The sequence below is a fragment of the Gossypium arboreum genome, chromosome 1 (genome assembly GCF_025698485.1).
Source record: "Gossypium arboreum isolate Shixiya-1 chromosome 1, ASM2569848v2, whole genome shotgun sequence".
Lineage (NCBI taxonomy): Eukaryota > Viridiplantae > Streptophyta > Magnoliopsida > Malvales > Malvaceae > Gossypium > Gossypium arboreum.
Window position 1 is genome coordinate 3,279,173 of NC_069070.1, and position 21,715 is coordinate 3,300,887.

Here is a 21,715-nt window from a genome sequence, read left to right on the forward strand (position 1 = left end):
AAAGATGATATTTCAAATACTTTAGTGAATAAAGCTTAAATATGAAATAGTATGAAATCGAAACAAATTGTTATGAAAATGTATTTAAATTATCTGTAAGTGTTTCGTGCTTCTCGATAATGCCTCGTACTCTATTCCAGCGACAGATACGGGTAGGGAGTGTTACAACTTCCCCTAATTTTCAAGGCTAAAATAGAACATTTAATTCCTTTAAAGCTTTTTATTTAAAAATCATGAGATCACTATTTAATATAGTAAGAAATTTGAGCAAACAAATAATGAAACACTAATAAGTGAGCATTTGCAAATCTAAACTCTAAAAAGTACAAAAAACTATTGTAAAATGATTTTCAACAAATCTAATACACTATGTACAAGAAGAGATGAAAGAAATAAAGAAATAAGAGATTTTCTTTTTAATTTGCTTGCTTGAATATTTGGATATCTATTTATTATATTTTAATATAAATCATAGATATCTTTATCCGTTTTACTATCCGAGTATAATTTAAGTAAGAGTTGATATTAAAATAATACCCTCCCGAAATTCGAACTTGATTTTAACTACAATCTAACTGTTTAGATATCTCTTAATTATGTATTGATGTTGTATTGATGTGTTTCCAATATCTATTTATCGCAAATGAAAAAAAGTCATTTAAAGAATTAAAAGCACGAGTTCAAACAACCTTATAGCACAATGGGGATCGATCCGAAAAATAACTTTAGAAAGAGGATCTGTCCGTGGATACCGACTTTGAAAGGGTCAATCCTTTGCCACTTGGGTGCCTAGAAAAAATCTACATAATCTTAATAAAACAATCTTATTATAAGTAATATAATCCAACAATCCCTTAATTGGTAAGGCTCCTAAACAACAACTGTTAATTTTCTTCAATCAGCTTTAACCCTGTGAAATACAAGATAAATAAATAGCCAACTACAGCGATTTGAAATGGAGGCCCGTCTTTGAATGCCCCATTTCGTTTGGGCAATTTTGCCCCACGTTTAGTCTATTTTACATGTTCTGTCGTCTGTGGGCTTTACATTCTAGAAGCATCCAGAACAAATATTTCACATGGCGCCACGTGTCTGTTTTCCCAACACGTGATTCTTCGAAACATGCTCCATAGGGACCACGTTGGCGCGTTCCTTTCCGATTCTCATCATCAACATCGCCATCCACTGATTAAAAGAAAATCAAATAAATAATAATAATAAATCCCATTCGATCATTTGCCAAGCTCCAGCCACGTGGAGTCCTGATTATCATTATTGCCATCCAACGGCTCTGATTTAATGTCAGATCCAGGCTTAATCTCCTGCTGCTGCTCCTCATCCATCACCCCTTCCTCTTCCTCACCTTCTCTCCTCACGCGCTTCATCCCTATTGAAACTCCAAACAACTTCGGCCTCAAATCCTCCGCTGCTTCCTCCTCCGTCTCCGCCAGGACAGGCTTCGAACCACCACCGTTCCTCGTCCTCGCTGGCAAAAGATCCAATGCCTTCCCTTCAGCCAAGTTTGAATGGTTCTCCACTTGACCGGAAGCATAATTAGTCATCAAATTTAAAATATTGTTACACAGCCTCTTCAACTGAGTTAACTCATGGTTAAGCTGCATGTTTTCTTTTCTAAGCCTCTCGTTTTCCTCCAAAAGCTCCGCCGTTGTCGTGCAGCTTGTGGTCCGATTCAAAACGGTAGCAACAGGAGGCGAGTTCGATGAAATAACCTGCTCATCGCTCGAATTCGACGGCGATGGCTTACAAGTAACCGCCGCGATGGTCACCGTCGCCGAACCAGAAGCATTATGAGTTATTTTCCGGCGCTGTATGTCTCGGAGAAGTCCTTTTTCACCTCTTTTGAAACAATCGTTAGCGAACTCCCATCTATCAGGCACTACCTTCCTAAATCCCTAAGAAAAATTAAAATTAAGTTGAATTAAAACTAATTATTAGTACTATCACGTTCAAATTTTTAAACACTTACATATGTATTGAGTTGACGAACGAAGCTAGAGAAATTGTTATGTTTGAAGTACTTAGGGAGCAAATCACGAGCAAACTCAGCTGGGCGCCAAACTATGAAAGTTGATCCATCGTCGTTCCATGAAATCAAATCATCGACGGATGGATTATCGACGAGCTGATAGGTTTTAGAAAGGAACGGTGTAGGTAAAGACCGTTGCGAGTCAGCCACAGCACCGCTGGCATGAGATTCGCAGGGTTGATCGGCCGGCAATGGTGCCATACGGTTCGGTTCTAGATCCGAACCTTACACAAAACCGAACTCTCTAGAGAGAGGGAGACAGGTCACTTTAGCGTTCCTTTACATCAAACGTAAGCGAAAGAATAATAACGCTCTGATTGGCAGCCGAGAGAGTGTTAGAAAAAGAAAATAAACAAATGAAACAAAAAAATATCTTCCATGCATAGAGCTGAAAATATCTTTTTAAGTTCACCAAATTCAACATCAAATCTTATATAGATTATTCAAAAGCACAGAAACGGAGACAGTTTCAGAATAATATTAAAAGATTTCTTGCTTTCTTTATGAACAAATATTATAACATCCATACATGAGCATAGAGATTAAATTACATTAAAAAAACTCAAAATTGCTCAAATAAATTCCGTACCTTAAAAGGCAACGAAAATTTTCTCAGTAACCAAAGAAGAAACCAGGTTCGTCATGCGATAAGATCGTTGAATCCAAAAGGTTTTCGACACCGTAAGAGAGTGAAAGACGGCGACAGCACCGTTGCAGAACGTGTTAGGTTTTTATTATTTCTAGAAGATTCTGGGATTTGGAGTAAATGATATAAGGGGAAGAAAGTGGAAAAGGAAATCGAGAAAGAAAGGATAATAATTAATAAAATATTAAATTAAAAAGGGAAAATATAGAAAATTAAAGAAAAGGTCAAGTACGTGGGACCCATGCGGACACTGAGGAAATAAAAGGAAGGCGCCAGAAAGGAGACGAGGGGGGTGTATTAATGTGTTACGGGTGTGTCTTCTAGAAACTCCGTCCTTTCCTTTTGATGATTCTTCGGTAAAAGAATTTTAAATGGTCTAATTTTGTTATCGGTCCCTGTATGTTTGGCATATGTAAAATTTAATTCTTCTACTTTTAATAGTCAAACAACAACTTTTTAATAAATATTTCATCAATTTTAATATTAAAAGTTTGTATGGTTAGTGGAATAATCAAACAATTATACATAATGTACGTATATCTCATATTAATGTATAAGGATTAAAATTTTACAGTTGAAATAGATAAAAATTTCAAGTCATAACTCTCCAACCATATTTGTTATTACATCAAGATAGCAATGGGATTTGTTGTAAAAGAGAGTTTTGTTTAATTCATTATATTGGGGTTTTTTTTATGCAATTGATCTAAAATAATTAATTATTTACGAAAATAGCCTAAGTCAAAATTTATGTATGTAAATAACATGTTTTTCCCCGTGATCGTTGATGTCGCCTAAACAACAACGGCAACTTACCCTCATCATTAGACAATCATAGACTTTTTTTTAAAAATAACGTTTTTAGGTGTTGTCATTGTGTCAAGCAACATCAATATATATTTTTCAAAATACCCATTAAAAAAACGAGTATTCAGGGAGGAAAAATATATATATATTTTTAGTGGATGCTTCCAGTTTGTTGAAAATTTAAAAAAAAAAATTGGTGTCACTAGTGTGTCAAGTGACATCGATCAATAAATTAGAAAAATATTTTTTTTTAGTGTCGTCAATGTGTCAGACGACATCATGGGAATTTAAAAAAAAACACAGGTGAACTAGAAAAAAATTTGAAAAGAAACAGTTGAAATAGAAAAAAAAAAGGAAAAAGAAAATAAAGGGGAAACCCGTGATAGATGTTTGCTACGTAGGTGGTTCTTGTCTTATTTGTTTATCAATGTCACCATCAGTGGATGAAGACCTTAGCTTTTCTACTCAATTGTCCTTTTTGTTCTTTATTTTATTTCTTTTTATTTCCTTTTTTTTCTCAATTGGAAATCCTAACGTACTTAATAGCCACCAATGTCATTGTTTATGGAGGCCTTTTGTGCTGATTACGACACTAAAGAAGATATTTCCTTCTCGCTGACTTCTATGGTTCAGACCTTCTAATAGCTGACTCCAAATCTTCTAAAACAATTACCAAAGCTTCAAATTACTCTTTCTATAACGATTTTTTTTAATTATTATCGATGGCACCAGACACAATGATGACACCTAAAAACATATATTTTTTAAACATATTTTAACAGGTGCCACCTGACAGAATGACAGCACCTGTTAAAAAGTATTTTTTCTCCACCATGAATACCCGTATTTTTAACGGATATTTTGAAAAGTATATACTGGTGCCACCTGATACAGTGACGGCACCCAAAAAAGTTATAGTTCTTTAAAAAGTGTACGATTGACTAATGATGAGGGAAAGATACCGCCGACATGTCAGGCGACACCTACATAATTTTTTACTTGAGTCATTTTCATAAATAATTAATACATTTGGGTTAATTGCATAAAAAAAAAATCCATTTCATTGTCTTGAGATTATTTTAGATTCCGCCATAATATTTTCACCTTCAATTATCAAATATCATCTTACGCCCACTGTCGTGATTTTGTATTCGTGATATTCATATTCTTACAGATGTTATTTTTTATTCTTACTATTCTCTTTTGATATGTTTTTTCTTTAAATTCTGATCCTGGTCTCTAAATCTCAATCTTGCAATCTTTTTGTTGTTTTGGAAAATAGAAACCCGCTTCCATCTATGATTGCAGAAAGTAAAAATAAACATCAAACTTCATTGCTTGAATCTGACAGTTTGTGTGAGTGTGGGTGTTTATATATAGTTTATGTATATATAATGCGGGTGTTCATATATAACTTATGTATATATAATGACAGAGTTGAGTTTCTGAACAGGATATCATTCCAAAAATCCCTAGACATATGTGGTAATATACTTTGACACACCAAGGTACTGGTTTTCAATGCATAGATATGGTGATATCAAGCACATAACCCTATCCAGAACTCACATTTCTTCCATATGAAAACACGAAAAAGTCCTTACAGGATAGGAGGCGGCGGATTCCGAGATGTTATCGTTCCAACCCTTTTTGTAACTTCTCTTCCTAATGATAGAAGGAGTGTTCTTGAAGGTCATTGCAGATATCCTCAATATAGATTCTAGACTCCTACTGTTAGGAGAGAGACTTCCAATGAGTTTGTTAGGTGGTGAAGCATGGCAAAATGAACTTTTAAAATGGATATCTCCGTTTTCCACAATGGGAAATACAGTACTTATCGAACCCTCTCGCTGAGCTGGCTCGTTATGCAACGAGCAGTCACTTGAGTATGCTGTATTTGTTCTCCGGATTTTGCTTTCCGGGTTGAAAGCTAAGGAACTTGATGGAGAACCGACTGATGTCGAAGCAAGAAGAGCACAACCATCCTGAGAAACCATCCTGAATAAGGCTGGTTGAGGTTCAGGTACCCAGGTGTGCTTATCATACCTCGTTACAGATCCAACGATTGAATCATCGATTGTACCCTTCTCATTAAAATGCACGGGCATCTGATCATACGACACTCCTGGAGAGCTGTACTTTTCTACATTACCGGGGTCTGCTCCTAGTTTGATTTCTGGTGGACCAGCAATTCCAAGAACCAAATCCAAATTACATGTTTCAGCACTATAATCCACAGTAACATTCTGATTGACAAATTTTGTTTCATCAAAACGCTGTCTCACGTCTTTGACCTTCATGCCTTTCGGCATAGTTTCCCGATCATGAAAATCAGAAGACCCTTTATCGATGCCCTTGGCATATCGACTAGGAGAGTGCAAATCAAGCTTCTTCTTTACGGTACAGTTCCAGTGATTCTTTATTGCATTATTGGTCCTGCAAATTGCCAAAATGATATGAGCAGAGGAAAAAATATTCAAACCTCCTGTATTACCCATGTCCAAAATTTCAACAATTAACGTGTCCGACACCTGTGTCCCGAGTCCAGTTAACATAGCATATGGCATTAACTGTCAACATATGCAGCAATCGTTTTCGGACTAATTTATTGAACGCATACCTTCCAGGTAGAAGCTCAGCTAATTTAGTCCACTTATTCCCATAAATTTGGTGATAATATGTAAGAATGGCCTCCTCTTCTTCTCCCCATGAATCTTTTCTTATGGTTGGATCCAAATGATTGTACCACCTGAAATATACACTAGTTTTATCGCACAAACCCGAATCACATCACGATACACTAACTAGGCTCCTGGTTAACCAAAAATAGGCCATTGCCATATCAGAATCTATAATGCACTGACCTTTCTCGGCATTGCTTGCCTATGCGACCTCCCACAAACTTCGCAATGACAGCCCATCTCCGACAACCGAACTTTTTAACCAACCGAGTAATACAATCATCCTCCTGGAATTTCAAAAACAACAACAGCCCGAAGTCACGTATCAATGGTACTAGAATCTCAAATACCACGAAAACGTACTCTTTTATATTCAAACCTCTTTTGTCCAAGGTCCTTTCGAGATTCCGGGATTCAAGACCTTTTGCCATCGATGCAAGCACTGGATATCTGTTCTTCCAGGGAGAAATTCAGCTGCAAATAGCAAACATTAAGCACATTTCACAACTGCAAATCCGAATAATCCGTAAGGACGATGAAGACTAAGCGCAACCGCATAGTGGAAAGAAATTTCCGAAACTAGTAGATGCAATTAAACTAAAAGTAAAAGCCTTCATTCATTGGAAACTAAAAGCGAAAAGAGGTGAAAAATTTCAGTCCCACCTATTCCCTTCCAATTCCTTGCATTGCATTTTTTCACAGCTTCAATCAAAAGATTATCCTGTTCAACCCACAATAACATAAGCATACATACATACATACATACATACATACATACATATCAGTCACAACAAGGGACTAACCTCTTCTTTAGTCCACCCTCCTTTCATGGACCAGCGAGTCGGACCGGTTACCCTTCTGGTATATAGCAATAAAAGCTTAGTTTTATCAAATTAATTAACAATGTTCAACACAGACAAGTTCATGGGACATTGTAATGATAAAAACATACCCTTGAAGAGAAGGTGATGCTGTAATAGTATTAAAACTACTGCTTGAAAATGAATAAGGTGAAGCAGATGATCTATCTTCTTCAATTAAATCTTCATAATAATACTCTTCTTTCTCCTTTTTTACTTCCACCATAGTTACAAATATGAGCTAAACCTGTAAAAAAAAATTTTAAAGCTCCATTTAATCAAAAGGTTTCACCATCATTTCTCTCAACACTGTGAACTTTTTTTCTGTTTGTTTCCAAAGAAAACAAAGTAAAAGAAATGTAACACTAAGATCAAAAATATTTCCTACGGTTTCTGGCAAGCCAAACAGAGCAATAAGAACATAAATTATACATAACAAAATCAAACTAAAGGAACCCAAAATTACCTTAAAGCAGAGGCTCTGAAATTTTGGGGTTTTGATTTCGTGTTTTTCTTTTTCGTGGAGATTGATGAAATGAAAGTGAAGTAGCGGGAAAACTAGAATAGAGTAATGTTTTATTGTGTGCTGTCTTGTCGGAGAAGCAAAAGGTCGGGGGAGAAGCTTACGTTGGAAGGTTTTCTAACGGCTAATTTAACGACGTTTTCTGTTTCTTTCAACGTTTTTAAACGGAAACCGTTTGCCGACCTTGAGGAGAAGCCCAATTGCTTTAATAGTAAATTATGTCAAATATTATTAATCTATTAGTAATTTTATGTTTTAGTCATTTAACTTCTAAAAGTTATAAAATAATCATTAAACTATTCAAAAGTTTTTATTTAAATTACTGGATTGTTAAGTTTTTTTTTTTTAAAGTTTAGCTAGCGAGGTTTAAGTAGTGATTCGTGGATTAGTACCTATTGGCGAGCAAATTAACATACTTTAGGTCTAAGTCGATCTAACAGTCAGTGTTGGCAATCAAAGAAGAAAGTTGTTTAAATTTTGGCTTGTAGATTTGTGACATTCAAAGCTGGTTAATGGAAAAAAAATTGAAGTGTAGAAGAGAACAGAAAATAGAGCTTTTAATTGGTATAGACGATGCGAATAGTGAAGTTCATATAGTAGCGATTTTAACAACTCGGTGACTTAAATGAAAATTTTTAAATAGTTCGATGGCCATTTAATAACATTTGAAATTTAATGACCAAAACGTAAATTTATTAATAGTTTAGTAACATGAGTGTAATTTATGCTAACTTTTATTAGATTATGACATACAAGTGGAAAAAAAATGTATGTAACAAATTTATTTATAAAAAAATTTAAACACTATTTGAAATGATAAAAACATCCTTATCGAAATGTTTATTATTTTATAAAAAGAAGGGCTTTTGATAATTACTTAATTAAGTTAGAATTTGGTTAAACAATAACATCAACTCAATAAACTCCTTAAATATCAAAAGCCCATTTGTTTTTTTTGTATTATCATGTTTGTTTTACGATTCATGTTCGGAGTTCGTGGCTGCCCTTTCAAACAATGTCGTCTTTAAAGTTTGAACATATCTCTCATATTGAAAGTCCAATATATTTTATCACTGCATCCAACATTCATCGATAAAAGCCCATTTAATGGTATTCATTTTTTAAAGAATTGTGGACTTTTTTTTTACCTTAAATTAATATATGATTTGGCCCAAGTCTTTCTTCAAGCCCTTTTTTTTTTCCTTTTAAGGCTTTCAATCTTCGCTGCTTTTGAAGTTGTTTTGGGCCCTTGCGGCAGTGTACATACACTGTAATGTTGTTTGGTATTTTGTTTAATTTGCAGAAAATACAAAAATAAAATAATATATAATTTTAAAATTAAAAATTGAAAATTTAGGATAAAAATCACCGAATTTCGAAAAAAACTCATTTATAAGTAATTTTATTTTTATGTCTATTATCATAATAATAAATTTTTTATTTTAATGTTTTAAAATATTTATAAGTATTAAAATATTAATATCAAATATTATAATTTCCAATATTATTAATGATATATACTTAATTACATATTTAATAATATAATAAATAATTAATATTTTAATATTAAAAATTTTAACAAAATTTTTAAAAATAAACAATATTCACTCTCTATGTAATATATGTAATTTAAATTAAGTTTTAATTAAGTATTGTTTATTATTAAGTTTTATATGATATTAATTATTATAAAATATTATTTTATTAGAAAATAAATTTCCATTGTCAAAATAAAATATTACTATAATATTTTGTAACAAATATATCGATTTTGTATTTGTTTTATTATGAATAACTTTTAAAAATGATTTAAATAATATTAAATAGTAGAAAATATTTTATACACAGAATCATCTAAACACTAAAAATATGATTTTCTTTTCAAAAAATCAATCTATTTTTTTAAAATTATTTTTCAAAAATCAAACAAATGTAGTCTTAATCTTTAATATGCTTCCAAAATGATGGGGTTTTAACAATGCCGTCGACACCCTAAAGAACCAAGAACTCACCATGCTTATTGGTGTTTTAATACTACACTAGTGGATGTATCATTTTATTATTATTATTATTATTGGGACTTGGTTTTATTAGTTTATTATTAGAATGGTGCACATCAAGTAGAATAGTCGTAATTGGTGTGGAACAGGCTATATTGATTATAGATGTTCATTCCACAGCCCACATGTAGAGCATAACTCATTTGTCGAGCACCATTTTCTTATACTCTGTTGAACTTGTCGTCTTTTTAGGTAATTTTAGACATTTGGGCTCTCTACAACGTTGGAAAATAAAATCCCAAGTGGGGGTATACAAAACGTGTTGAGGGATTTTCCGGCACCAAATGAATGACACTTCAAATACTTTTGTGGAAGAAATTGAAATCCATCGATAAGCACAAACAACTTTCTTTTTCCTAATTTGGTATTTGAATTTGATACTTTTTCTTAACTTGGTACTTAATATTTTTTTTAGGTCCAATTTGATACCTGAACTTTACTCTCTCTCTCTTCTTTTTTTTTTTTGAATTTGGTATCTTGGTATCTAAATTTGTCAAATGTTATTCAAATTACTCCAATATACTCACAATATTATTTTTTTTATAAGGTAGCAAAAATAATCAAAGGTTGATCAATATGTGGCAGATGACATGGCGTCTCTTTTCTGCAATTTAAATGTTAAATCACTTTTAGTTTATCTCTTTTTTCATATTATTAATTTAAAATAATGAATTTATTATGTTTTGAGTTTTAAAACTCTTATTTTCTTATTCAATATTAATTAGTTAATTATAGTTCAATGCATACATTTTAACACAAATTTCCTCTAATACTGATGACATTTTTGTAGTATAACATGAAAATTTTAACATCGTAAGTGCTTTGAGTAATTTGTATAATATTTAATAAGTTTAGGTACCAAATTAAAACTAAAAAAAAATTAGGTACGAAATTAAGAATGAAAATGTCAAATTTAGATACCGAATTGGACTAAAAAATTTAAATTAAAAATATAAATTTAAAAACCAAATAGTATTTTAAACGAATCACATAATATATTTTATTTTATTTATCACTAAAACAAAATGTGAATAGAGCACATAAAATTCAGCACATCATTGTCAAAATTTTCGAAATTTCATGATTAAAATACATTGCAGTGCTGACTAAAATACTTGAGACCGCAATTAACGGGAACTCAATGACTGCCACACATTTCAAATATCACAAACTTTACAATTTCACCCCAAAATGCCTAACAAGAATGACGTCTTCCACTTCTACACATTAATTCCTTTTTGTTTATATAAAATAAAAATTTTTAAAAGGATAATAAAGACTTTTTTTATAAAAATATTATGAAGATTCTATATTATGGATCAAATTATATTTTATTTATTTTACTCAGAAAATAAGTAAATTAATTCAAAGTCACTATTAATCTTTTTGTTAAAAATTCAATCTATTTATATTGTCGAATAATCAGATTTTACATCATGCTAACAGTAGAAATAGATAAAATTTTCAACAGCATAACTTGTTTACTCTTTGATTTAACTTATAAAGACTAATTTACCTACTTATTGAATCGACAAAATAAAATACAATCTAATTTTTAATACTAATTTCCATCAAATTCGTTAATTCTAACATCAAAAAGACCCATATGGCCATCTTCTAATTTTCACATCACATGATAACCGACAAAGAATAGTCTATGATAGATAACACTCCCAATCCTTTTAATTTAAAAAATATCACACAATTTGAATATAAAATAATGAATTGTTTTATATAAATTAAAATTTTGAATACAAATATATTAATTTTAAGTATTTATTATATGAATATTTTAATGTAATTTTAAATAACTCAAAATGAATGAAAAATTAATGTTTTTTAATTTTATTGACGTAGCATACACGTGACTTGCCTCATGTATGACACGTTAGTTTTAATTAATTTTAAATTTTAAAAATTTTAAAAAATAAAAATTATTAAAATTATTAAAAAACATTAACTTTTTTAAGCATTTCTAAAATTTTAAAAATTAATTAAATGTTGACATGTCATCCATGTGGTAACCTATGTGTATGCCACGTTGCAAAGTTAACAAACATTAACTCTTTCATCCATTTTAAGATTATTTGAAAAAGAATATAAGTTCAAGAGTTAAAAGAGACGAAAATTTGGGAGACAAAAAAATCATTACACCTTTCTTTTTTTAATGTGGAAGAGTCTTTGATTATTTTATTTAAAAAAATCTTGTTGTATCTCGGAAAAGAAAAAGACTAGATTAGGTCTATTTACAATATCTGTAAAAAAAAATATTTAAAACTTATTCAATAACTATTATTGGTGGAGTTTTAAAGAATTTATTCTTTGATCAGTGGCGGGTAAAACCCTAACAGTAACACGACTAATGCAACTCAAACCCAAGCCACACATGAGGTAATAAATATTCTGGCCATCATGCTAAAGTGGTCACTCACCTATAATTTAAAGATTTAAGTGGAAAATAATAAAATTTTTGTAATAAAACTTTGAAAACTTACGTGTAGAAAAATTATTTGTCAGTTTCTAGATTTTGTGAGTAACATGAAAGTGTCAACACATGTATGTATATATTTTCAACACAACTATATTAGGTTTTTTTTTCTTGAAAAAAAATTCAATGTTAGTAAAGTAACACTATACCAATGCTAAGCTATAGAATTTCTCTGAATGGCCTAACAATGCATAAATGCTACTCTTGACTTGACTTGAGGTGAAGCCAAATCTCTAAACATCATCATCTTGATAAAATCCTATAGTTTCCAACAAAATTCTAGCACGCAATTGCATCCGTAAATCATACAAAGCACTGCCATGGCCGTCCCCCATGGCTCCATCCCTCTATATAAACCCTCGCCAATTGCAACTCCAAAGCACCATTAAACCCATATTACTACGACATATACAATTTAGCCAACTCTTGTGTATTTCATCCACGATGAATCCCTTCAAAACCTTGCCAACCCTTTCTTTCCTCTTCTTAACCCTTTTAGGCTTAGCCCATGCGGCCACATTTGATATAAGGAATAACTGCCCTTACACCGTTTGGGCTGCCGCATCTCCGGGTGGTGGCAAGAGACTTGACCAAGGTCAAACATGGCAAATCAGTGCAGCCTCTGGAACCACACAAGCCCGAATTTGGGCTCGAACCAAATGCAATTTCGATGCCTCCGGGAAAGGCTCATGCGAGACAGGTGACTGCGGTGGAGTCCTCGAATGCAAGGGATACGGTAAAGCTCCCAACACACTAGCTGAATATTCAATCGACCAATATGAGCACCAAGACTTCATTGACATCTCCAACATCGATGGCTTTAATGTTCCTATGGAGTTTAGCTCCAACTCCCCAGGGTGCACTAGGGTTATCAAGTGTACGGCCGACATTGTTGGACAATGCCCGAACGAGTTGAAGGTTCCCGGAGGTTGTAACGGGCCTTGCCCAGTGTTCAACACTGAAGAACATTGCTGTAATTCAGGGAACTGTGGACCTACCAACTTCTCGAGGTTTTTCAAGGAAAGGTGCCCCGATGCTTATAGTTACCCAAAGGATGACCCAACAAGCTTGTTTACATGCGCCACAGGGACTAATTACAAGGTTATTTTCTGCCCATGAAGAGTATTTGGGATGGTTTAAGTCCTTTCTATATACAAATTATTAGGTTTATATCAATAAATGGAATAAACTCGAATGCAATTTGAGCACATTTCTTGATGTGCATATGTTCTGATTTGTAATAATAGTGTTTGTCATGATTGAAAGTTTGGAGTCTCTATGGGTTTTGTTTTGTGTTCATTATCACCATTCTGTAATCATACAATTATAAAACCATACAACTTTGATGTTGGAATTGAACAGGATTGGTCGATCAGATTAGGAATTGATTAATATATCGAATTGGACAAAAAATTAAACCAGTTTTTGAGTGAACTATTCGGAACCAATTGAACTAAATTAAAAAATTAATTGAGTCAATGGCTAAACCATTTTCTCTATTTTTTATTTTTAACAATTTAATTAAAACTGAATGTCTTATCCATACAAGTGTTGGGCACAGTAGTAAATCACATTACATTTTTAAGGAGAAAATGCAAGTTGAAATCTTAAAAGATAATATTGTTGAAAGAGAGAATTACAAACCTAAAACATGGACGGTAAAATGGGCATGGAGGATAAAAATATTGCATAATGACTTATTTGTCCCTTCAACTTTATAAAAAATTCATTTTAACCCTCAATTTAAAAGTTCACATTTTTTAACCCTTAAACTAGCATTTTTTTGTCAAATCACCCCAAAAATAATAGAAAAATTAACGTCTGTTAACATTGTTGATGTGGCATACACATGGTTGCCACATCAGCAATTAATTAATTATTTTTAAATTTAAAAAATTTTAAAAATTATTTTAAAAATTAAAAAGTTATTAAAAAGTATAAATATTAAAAAATTATAAATATAAGATGTCACGTTTATTAAAAAATTGACTATTCAGCCAAACAATCTTTTTGTAACAATTAAGTCCTAAGTATATTTGGGCTTTCTTTTTATGATAATAAAAATATACATTATCCAATATATAATTGGACAGTTTTGCAATTAAGCCCTTAAATTTAGCTCATTTCTATTTAGGTCTAATAATTTTTCCCTGAAAATAAATATTTTTTCTTTTCAAAACCTAAACACAATTGTGAAGTTGTTCACCAGTTCCTACTTAATATCATATCCATTATGCAACCTAATATTTGATTTTTTAATTAATTAATATATAAAAGAAAATAAATTTATATTGATATCTTTAGAATGTAACCAATACTTATACCAACACCTTTTCAAAGAATCTTCTACTCATTAGGCTCTTTTTTCTTTTTTTATTATTCACGAAATTAAAGAAAAGTCGTATATACAAACATTTCTTTAAAATGATTACACGAATCAACTAGACATCTACCATACATGCATGCACGCTAGTAATGTTTCAAAGTGAAACAAATGCAGCTTTGGCATGATGTCAAGTACCAAGTACTGTGATATGCCTCTTCTCTGAAATTTTTGTATGAAAACTACTTGCTTTGGACACTTCAATCTGTCAAAGTCCTATTTCTACACTCACATACATATAAACATATTATATATGTGTATGTGTATGTATTATGTTTGATTTTATTATTGGGTATATTTCCCTTATTTGAAATGCACAGATTTTGTAGTCCATTGACCTATCATTTTCATATAGGTAAAAGTACTATGAAAGTTTTTATATTAAGTAGAAGTATTCAGGCGAATGTAAAGTATTTAGATCAATTTTTTAACTTCGGGTTTGATTCACCCCAAAAAATGGATTTACTTTTTTGTCCAAGTCCAACCTAATTTAAGAAAAATAAACTCGGTCTCTATTTGACCTGCCCATATTTAATTTTTTTAGATTAATTTTTATTTAAAAATATTTTTTTAAAATACAATACACTATAATTGTACTAAAAGGGCTAAAATAAAAGTTTTCTAATACATTAAAAAGTATTTATATTAAAAATACTACCATAAATATAATAAATATTTTATTATATTAAAAAACAAATAAATGTAATAAGTATTTTATTGTATTAAATATAATTTTAAAATTTTATATTTCGGTTGGGTTATTTAGTTGGGTAATTTTTTTTTAGGTTTTCAATAATGGATTTAATTGTTGTTGAGTTGTTGATTTAATTATAAATATAAATATAAACATATATAATTATTTTTTAACATATATAATTAATATAATATTTTTTATACCATAATATATTTGGGCTAGGCTCAGGTCAAACAAATCTTGCCTAATGCCCGACCCATATAGAAAACAAGCCTTAAATTTTACCCAAACTCATTTTTCGGGCATCGTATTTTGTCCATACTCTCCCATTTTTCAGATGGCCTCACCCATGAGTAGGTCTAGTGCTAAGAGTCAAATTGCATTTTACTCCATTTACTCAAAGAAATGAACAAGTTAGCCCATATACGTTAGATCAAAAAACAAATTAGTCTTTTCTGTTAAAAATTACATTTATACGTACTGTTAAAAACTAACGTGGCTAATAAAATAATCAAATAGTGACATGCGACATGTCACGTATATCTCATGCTAACATACATATACATGGGCCAACTTTTAATAATAGAAATAGATAAAAATTTTAACTGATGAACTGATTTACTTTTTAATATAACGTACAAAAACAAATATAATTCTAATTATAATATAAACAACTCCACCATACCTTTAGGCAATGTTAAATATTTTGGTGTTACTACTTTGCTTGCTAACCTAATTCTTGTATATAATAGGAATGTTGTATTATTATACTTAAATAATTATGGAAGTAACATCAAAGAAAATGTGGGGTTTTGAGTTTTGGCCCTTTTAAGCAATAAACAAATAAGATGCATATATTATTAGAATCTACTATCTTAAGGGAATTCGTGAATTTTGCGCTATACTCCCAGAGAATAAAATGAAGTTGTTGATTGTTTGGCAAAAGAAGCGTTGCCTTCTAGTTTTGATCTACAATTTTTTGATATTCCCTCCCTTATGGTGCAGTATATTTTAGATTTAGACCAGTCTAAATGTTTTTTTTTCAAGTGTGTTAGATGTAAATAATTAGCTACTTCTTTTTTGTTTTCACCAAAAAAAAATAAACATTGTTTTCATTCTGTTTTTTTTTTTAATTTGTAATAAAATAATAAATCTAAAAATCATAACTTATAATCATCGAATTATTAAAATTTTTCATTTTAAGCATCAAAAATAAAAACAAAAGTTATGATTTAAACATTCATTATATATAATTCAAACATTTTGATCCTTTATTTTATTAGAAGAAGAAGAAAAGAATAAAGTAGACACGTTTTTTATGGGAATTTTTGTGAATAACAGTGAGTTGAGAGGCTACTATGAAGAGAATCATGAGAAAGGAGAGGTGAGTGAGTTTTTTCCCTTACTATTTGCTGAATTAGTGAGGAATTTTGTGTAATGAGTTTAGGAATTGGATTTATAGTGAAATAAGGAACTGTATCCTAATGGTGTTAAGTGCAGAACACTTTTTCAAGGAGAAGGTTCCAATAAAAATGTAGAAAATCTTGAAACTGGAAATTCAAGTGGTAAAGTCCAGAAAGATGCCTCTGATTCTCACCAGAGAGTTCATCTCTTTACTTTTTTTGTTAGTGTTTTTATGGACCATTTGCAATGTTGTGATGGTAGTGATCATTGCATGATGTGAAGTAATAATAGTTGTTATAGCATTGTGGTGTGGGGTTGGCATTTCATGGAATGTTGTGCAGAATTATTATGTATTTCAGATATGCAAACTTTTGCTATTTTGAAAATCAGTTAACCAATTACTTAAATACAAAAGGTACCACTTACCAATATTCCCTTACCGGTATGCTTAGTACCATTGTCTTTATTTCATTCCTAAGAGCACTATAATTCTTCTTCCTAATGTTCTATAAGTATTCAATCTCATGATGTATTTAGAGAAAGGACAATAGATGATTTGACGATATGCCAATATTTGTCAAAAAGCCTAGAGTTTCTCCTAGAATATTCGGTCAGAGCATGCTTTTGTTTGATTTTATCCATGTTGTGACTTTTTTCAAATGTTCCTTATCCTGACATTGTTTGTGCATTAATTAATTTTGATTTTGTCAAGCTAAAAGGTTTGCTTACTTTCAATCCTGCAGGATAAGGGGGATGATTTAAATGTTATTTCGGGTGGTGCAGACTTCGTGAATGTTGATGGCAATGGATCAGTTAAAAAAGAGGTTTCTAATAATGATCACAGTAATGGTGAATTGATGGCCTGTAACATGAGTAATGTGAGTGTAGGACTATTTTTTTTAATCATTTTTGGAATCTTTAGTAAACATGGATATCTTGTTTTTGTGAGTTGTAGAATTCCTTAGAGGAGGAGGAAGCCAACAAAAATGTTGAAAGCCACGAAATTTCAGATGGTGAACCAAAATCTATGGTCTAAAAGTAATGTTTGATTCAAGTCTAACAATGGCTTTCAATGTTTTCGATTGGAAAGGGGAAAAGATTGATCCTACTTTAGTGCAAAAACTGACTAATAGGAACAAGTATTTCATTGTGTATTGAGTGTTTACAACACATTCGGTTCAGTGTTAAACATGAAGAAATGAAGGAAAAAGATAAGTTTCAGACTAGGATAAATGTTACAGCTACAATTGGGTTTCTCACTAGTTTTGAAGACATTTATAGTCTTTGGGTATGTATTTGTTTCAAGGTTCTTGGATGCTGATTTTGTAGAGAAAGAGAAATGGAGATATAAAGCTATTAATCAAAAAACAATTGAAATTTAATCCAAGTTGTCTGGTATGAATTTTAGTCCAAAAATTATGATCTGGTATCAAAATTTGTAATATTAATTGTGGTTTGAAAATTAATTTATTATTATTCAATCTTTATTTTTTTTTTGTTTTTTTATAATTGTACAATTATAGTTTTCTGCTAAAAAAACCAACACATGTAATCCAGACTAGCATATAAATTTATTAATATATCTAGAAAAGTAAATCATTTTTCGGAAAATATTTTACTGACAAACAAACGGAGCCTTAGTGTTCTAAAATTTTGATCTTCTCAATACAATTTTGCATGTGCCGAATAACATCAACCGAGAGCCGTGCTCCAACCATAAGCTTGTATTGCTCGAATTTTAACTCATCGCACTTCAAGGCAGCAGTTTTACATGCTTTTATACTACCTAGAAGAAAGAAAGAAGCTCGAGCTTAACAAATCTGAGCTTTTTTATACATTTCAATTTTATACCAAACCATACAATTGTTAAAGTCTTATGATTTGCTTAGAACTACACAAAGTATTTCAACATCCAAATTATGTAAAAAGTAAAGTTACAAACCGTTAATGAGGACAAGACAAGACAAAGTTCATGCCCATCTCGCCTCCAACTCAACCTTCAAAACATTTTCACCTTATACATGCCCTAAATCTGAACTTGAGTTCTAACAGACAAACTAGATCATTTAACACGAACCAAACACTTACACTTTAGCTCCATTTCTAAAAATCTACTAACTATCCAAATACATCAAATAGAATATCGTAAAAAGATAAAATATATTAAAAGTAATTATAAAATTTGAAGAGAGGTACTTCAGAAAAGTTCCAAGATTGGGATAAGATGGACTTTAAATAAAACCATCCTGACCCAACCATGAAACTTTCCTACCATTTTATTGAATACCAATTAGCATAAGAAAAGGCCCCTATAGGATCGAGTTGAGTCCAAACACGATAAGTTTTGATTATTTTGCCAATCCTAAGTTACATCACAGGCTAAAAGGTAAACTTTGATTCTTAATCAATCTTCATATTCCACAGCCAGTGCCAAGTAAAAAACTTGTCATGCTAAAATATTCTTTAACTTTCTTAAACACTATCCATATAATTCAATAAAAATGATTCTTCAAGCTTGAATTCTATTGACAAATGAACTAACTAAAATATCACAAACATGCTTTGGTTTCATATTCAAATAATACTTATATAAATACATGTCATTATACAAACTAATAAGCCAACTAAAATTTTATGAACATGCAAATTTGACTTTATATTTAAAGAACTTACCACTAAGATCCAACAAATTAAATAGCACAAGACAGTTCCCAATACTTCTAACCATGCTAATTGAATACCAAATTTTTTTGTATTCATCTCTTGAAGCTCTGATAATACACAGCTTTGTAATTGAATTGACATATTTAACTGCATATGAAATTAAAAAAGTCGAGAGATCATTAGAAAAAAAAATCACAACAATCAATGGAAAAAAAAAACAAAAACAAGCACCATTATTTATATTATACCTTGGAAAGATCTGAGCGAAGAAGCTAGACCACATTCACCGAAGTTGACAAGAATGCTATCTTTTATTGCTTTTGAGATGTTAAATTGAGTAATTACAATGGAATCATCCCCTGACATTTCTTTATTTGGATCCAACAATACTTCCATAACCATATATCTGTTCTTAAATCCTACCATTGTATTAAATACCTAACCTAATTATTATTAAGGTTTCAAAAGTAAACAAAGTGAGAGTTTATGAGATGAGATAGTAAGAAGCAGTAGAATTAAAAAAAAAAACAAAACAAAAAATCAAATATAATTCAAAAATTAGGGTTTTGAGAATTGATTTAAGGATTTGTGCTGTTCTTTTTATTTACTATATGTTGCTTTTGGAGAGAAAATAAAAACCGTCCAGCAAGATACGTTTTCATTAAAAACGCGTTTTACAGGGCACGCTTTCAGCCACGTCAGTTGAAAACACGCCCTATAAGACACATTTTCATTAAAAAGCCTCTTTGCTCAAATGATTAAATGTTAGACCTGATTTATCATTTAATATAAAGAATGGTTAAATTATAAAATTAACTATGAAAATATATTAGTAATAATAAATTTAACTTTTTAATATTTACATTTTTTCCAAATTGGTCCTTATTTATTCTTTTTCAACTTGTTTTCAGTCTCATAAAAACCATCAACCAATAAGCAAATTAAAATTATGCTAATCTAAAGATTGCAACTAGAACCTATTCACTTAAAAGATTACAACTCAATTTCCCGGCAACACATGAATATAATTCTATCTTTAACCAAAATTCGAGTATTTTCACCACATGAATATATCAATAATCACACAAAACTTCCCATTTAGCTGATATACAGAAATACCATAGGTCTACCTAAAACTTCCGATCAAAATCCATTTGCAAATCATACCCAACAGAACACAAACAATCCCGACTAAGTTCATAGATGAACTCCATTCAAAACTATTTTAAAGAAAACATATATGCATACACGGATCATGACAATCTCTACCAAATATGATTATGAAACCCAAATCAACAAAAACCTTTGCAATTAGCAAATCGGTTGAATTTCTCCAATTCTTCAATTACTATCAATATTAACAAGCATCCCAATTAGATTTTTTTTAAAAAAAAAAACTGAAGTACAGATTTTTTGAGAAAACTAAGAAACAGAATGTCACAACTCACAACGAATTCAAAAGACATGTTATTACCATCCAGAAAAACTACCAAATAAACTCAACATGCGTCACAACTCCCACCGGGTTCCTAGAACTAAAATCAAGCCAACACAGATGCAGTAAACAATTTACATGCGGATGATTTTTGTTTAGGCAATTAGTATTCTGCTAAGAAAAGATTTAAAAGAAATAGAAAATAACACAAAAGCTATAATATTAAACAGAGTAAAACAAACAATCCAACAATGAAGAACAAGACCGAGATCTATAGATTTGAAAGACGGAACGAAACAGTGATTTCCAAAGCTGAAAACTAAAAACCCTACGAAAAACCCACTGAAATACAAGTAAAAAAGCACGGATCTGAAACTAAAAAAGAGATTGATACCTGAAATGAGTCTCCGATGAAGCAGCGGATTTCAAAATTCACAAAAACCAGAAACGCCAGAGAAAATTTAGGGTTTCTCTCTCACGAAAACTCTCTTCCTCCTGTAGCGTGTGTTTGTTTGGCCTGTGGATACCCAAAGCTAAAAAAGAATGACAGGAAAAGGTTGATGGGAAGGAAGCTGACCTTCAATCGAAGGCAAGACGCTGGAAGGTGTGGAGGCAGAGGCAGAGGCAGAGGCAGCGGTTTGTTATAAAGGACAATAAAGGAGGAAGAGAGAAAAGAAAACAAGAGAAAGAAGAAAAATACTAGAGAATAAAGGGAGAACCGTGAGAGAGATGCATGAAGAAAGAAATTTTATATTATTTATTTTGAAACGGTTTGAATTTTATTTAAGCGAACGAAGTCATAATAAAAGGGCCATCTGACTAACTAAATCAAGGCCCAAAACCTAATGTTCCAAAACCAGTCCAGTCCCAGCTGGCATCCACTCCGTGTATTCCTCATCCAAAATCCTATCAGACCATCACACTGGGACAGTAAGTTGAAAAAAGAAGCAATTACTTCACATCATTAAGCTGAAGTTCTATGGTAAGATCAATAAACAAGAGAAAAAAAGGAGTAGCTAAATA

The 21,715-nt window shown here is 31.3% G+C and overlaps 4 protein-coding genes across 6 annotated transcripts; 1 reads left to right on the forward strand and 3 right to left on the reverse strand.

The window, feature by feature from the left end:
- Nucleotides 1-805: 805 nt before the first annotated feature.
- Nucleotides 806-2,890, reverse strand: LOC108483795 (heat stress transcription factor B-2b). The gene is made up of 3 exons (XM_017787381.2): nucleotides 2,637-2,890; nucleotides 1,988-2,360; nucleotides 806-1,913 (listed from the first exon to the last, which is right to left on the reverse strand). The coding sequence occupies exons 2-3, from the start codon at nucleotides 2,246-2,248 to the stop codon at nucleotides 1,233-1,235; spliced, it is 942 nt and encodes a 313-aa protein (XP_017642870.1). The 5' UTR covers nucleotides 2,249-2,360; nucleotides 2,637-2,890; the 3' UTR covers nucleotides 806-1,232.
- A 2,175-nt stretch (nucleotides 2,891-5,065) lies between these two features.
- LOC108482265 (transcription factor MYB3R-3-like) lies at nucleotides 5,066-7,011 on the reverse strand. Its single transcript, XM_017785383.2, has 6 exons — nucleotides 6,985-7,011; nucleotides 6,845-6,902; nucleotides 6,561-6,655; nucleotides 6,365-6,468; nucleotides 6,121-6,249; nucleotides 5,066-5,936 (listed from the first exon to the last, which is right to left on the reverse strand). Exons 1-6 carry the CDS (start codon nucleotides 7,009-7,011, stop codon nucleotides 5,066-5,068), a joined length of 1,284 nt encoding a protein of 427 aa, XP_017640872.2.
- Nucleotides 7,012-12,401: 5,390 nt separating this feature from the next.
- On the forward strand, nucleotides 12,402-13,471 carry LOC108482672 (thaumatin-like protein). Its single transcript, XM_017785793.2, has one exon. It carries the CDS (start codon nucleotides 12,446-12,448, stop codon nucleotides 13,229-13,231), a length of 786 nt encoding a protein of 261 aa, XP_017641282.1. The 5' UTR covers nucleotides 12,402-12,445; the 3' UTR covers nucleotides 13,232-13,471.
- Nucleotides 13,472-18,142: 4,671 nt separating this feature from the next.
- LOC108482673 (probable ribonuclease P/MRP protein subunit POP5) lies at nucleotides 18,143-21,467 on the reverse strand. Of its 3 annotated transcripts, none has more exons than XM_017785794.2 (4): nucleotides 21,087-21,467; nucleotides 19,506-19,700; nucleotides 19,267-19,404; nucleotides 18,143-18,379 (listed from the first exon to the last, which is right to left on the reverse strand). In XM_017785794.2, exons 2-4 carry the CDS (start codon nucleotides 19,681-19,683, stop codon nucleotides 18,231-18,233), a joined length of 465 nt encoding a protein of 154 aa, XP_017641283.1. In that variant the 5' UTR covers nucleotides 19,684-19,700; nucleotides 21,087-21,467; the 3' UTR covers nucleotides 18,143-18,230. The 3 variants fall into 3 exon arrangements, with proteins under 3 accessions (XP_017641283.1, XP_052882230.1, XP_017641284.1); XM_053026270.1 differs by having other exon boundaries at nucleotides 19,506-19,663; nucleotides 21,087-21,466; XM_017785795.2 differs by having other exon boundaries at nucleotides 19,506-19,676; nucleotides 21,087-21,466.
- Nucleotides 21,468-21,715: the final 248 nt, after the last annotated feature.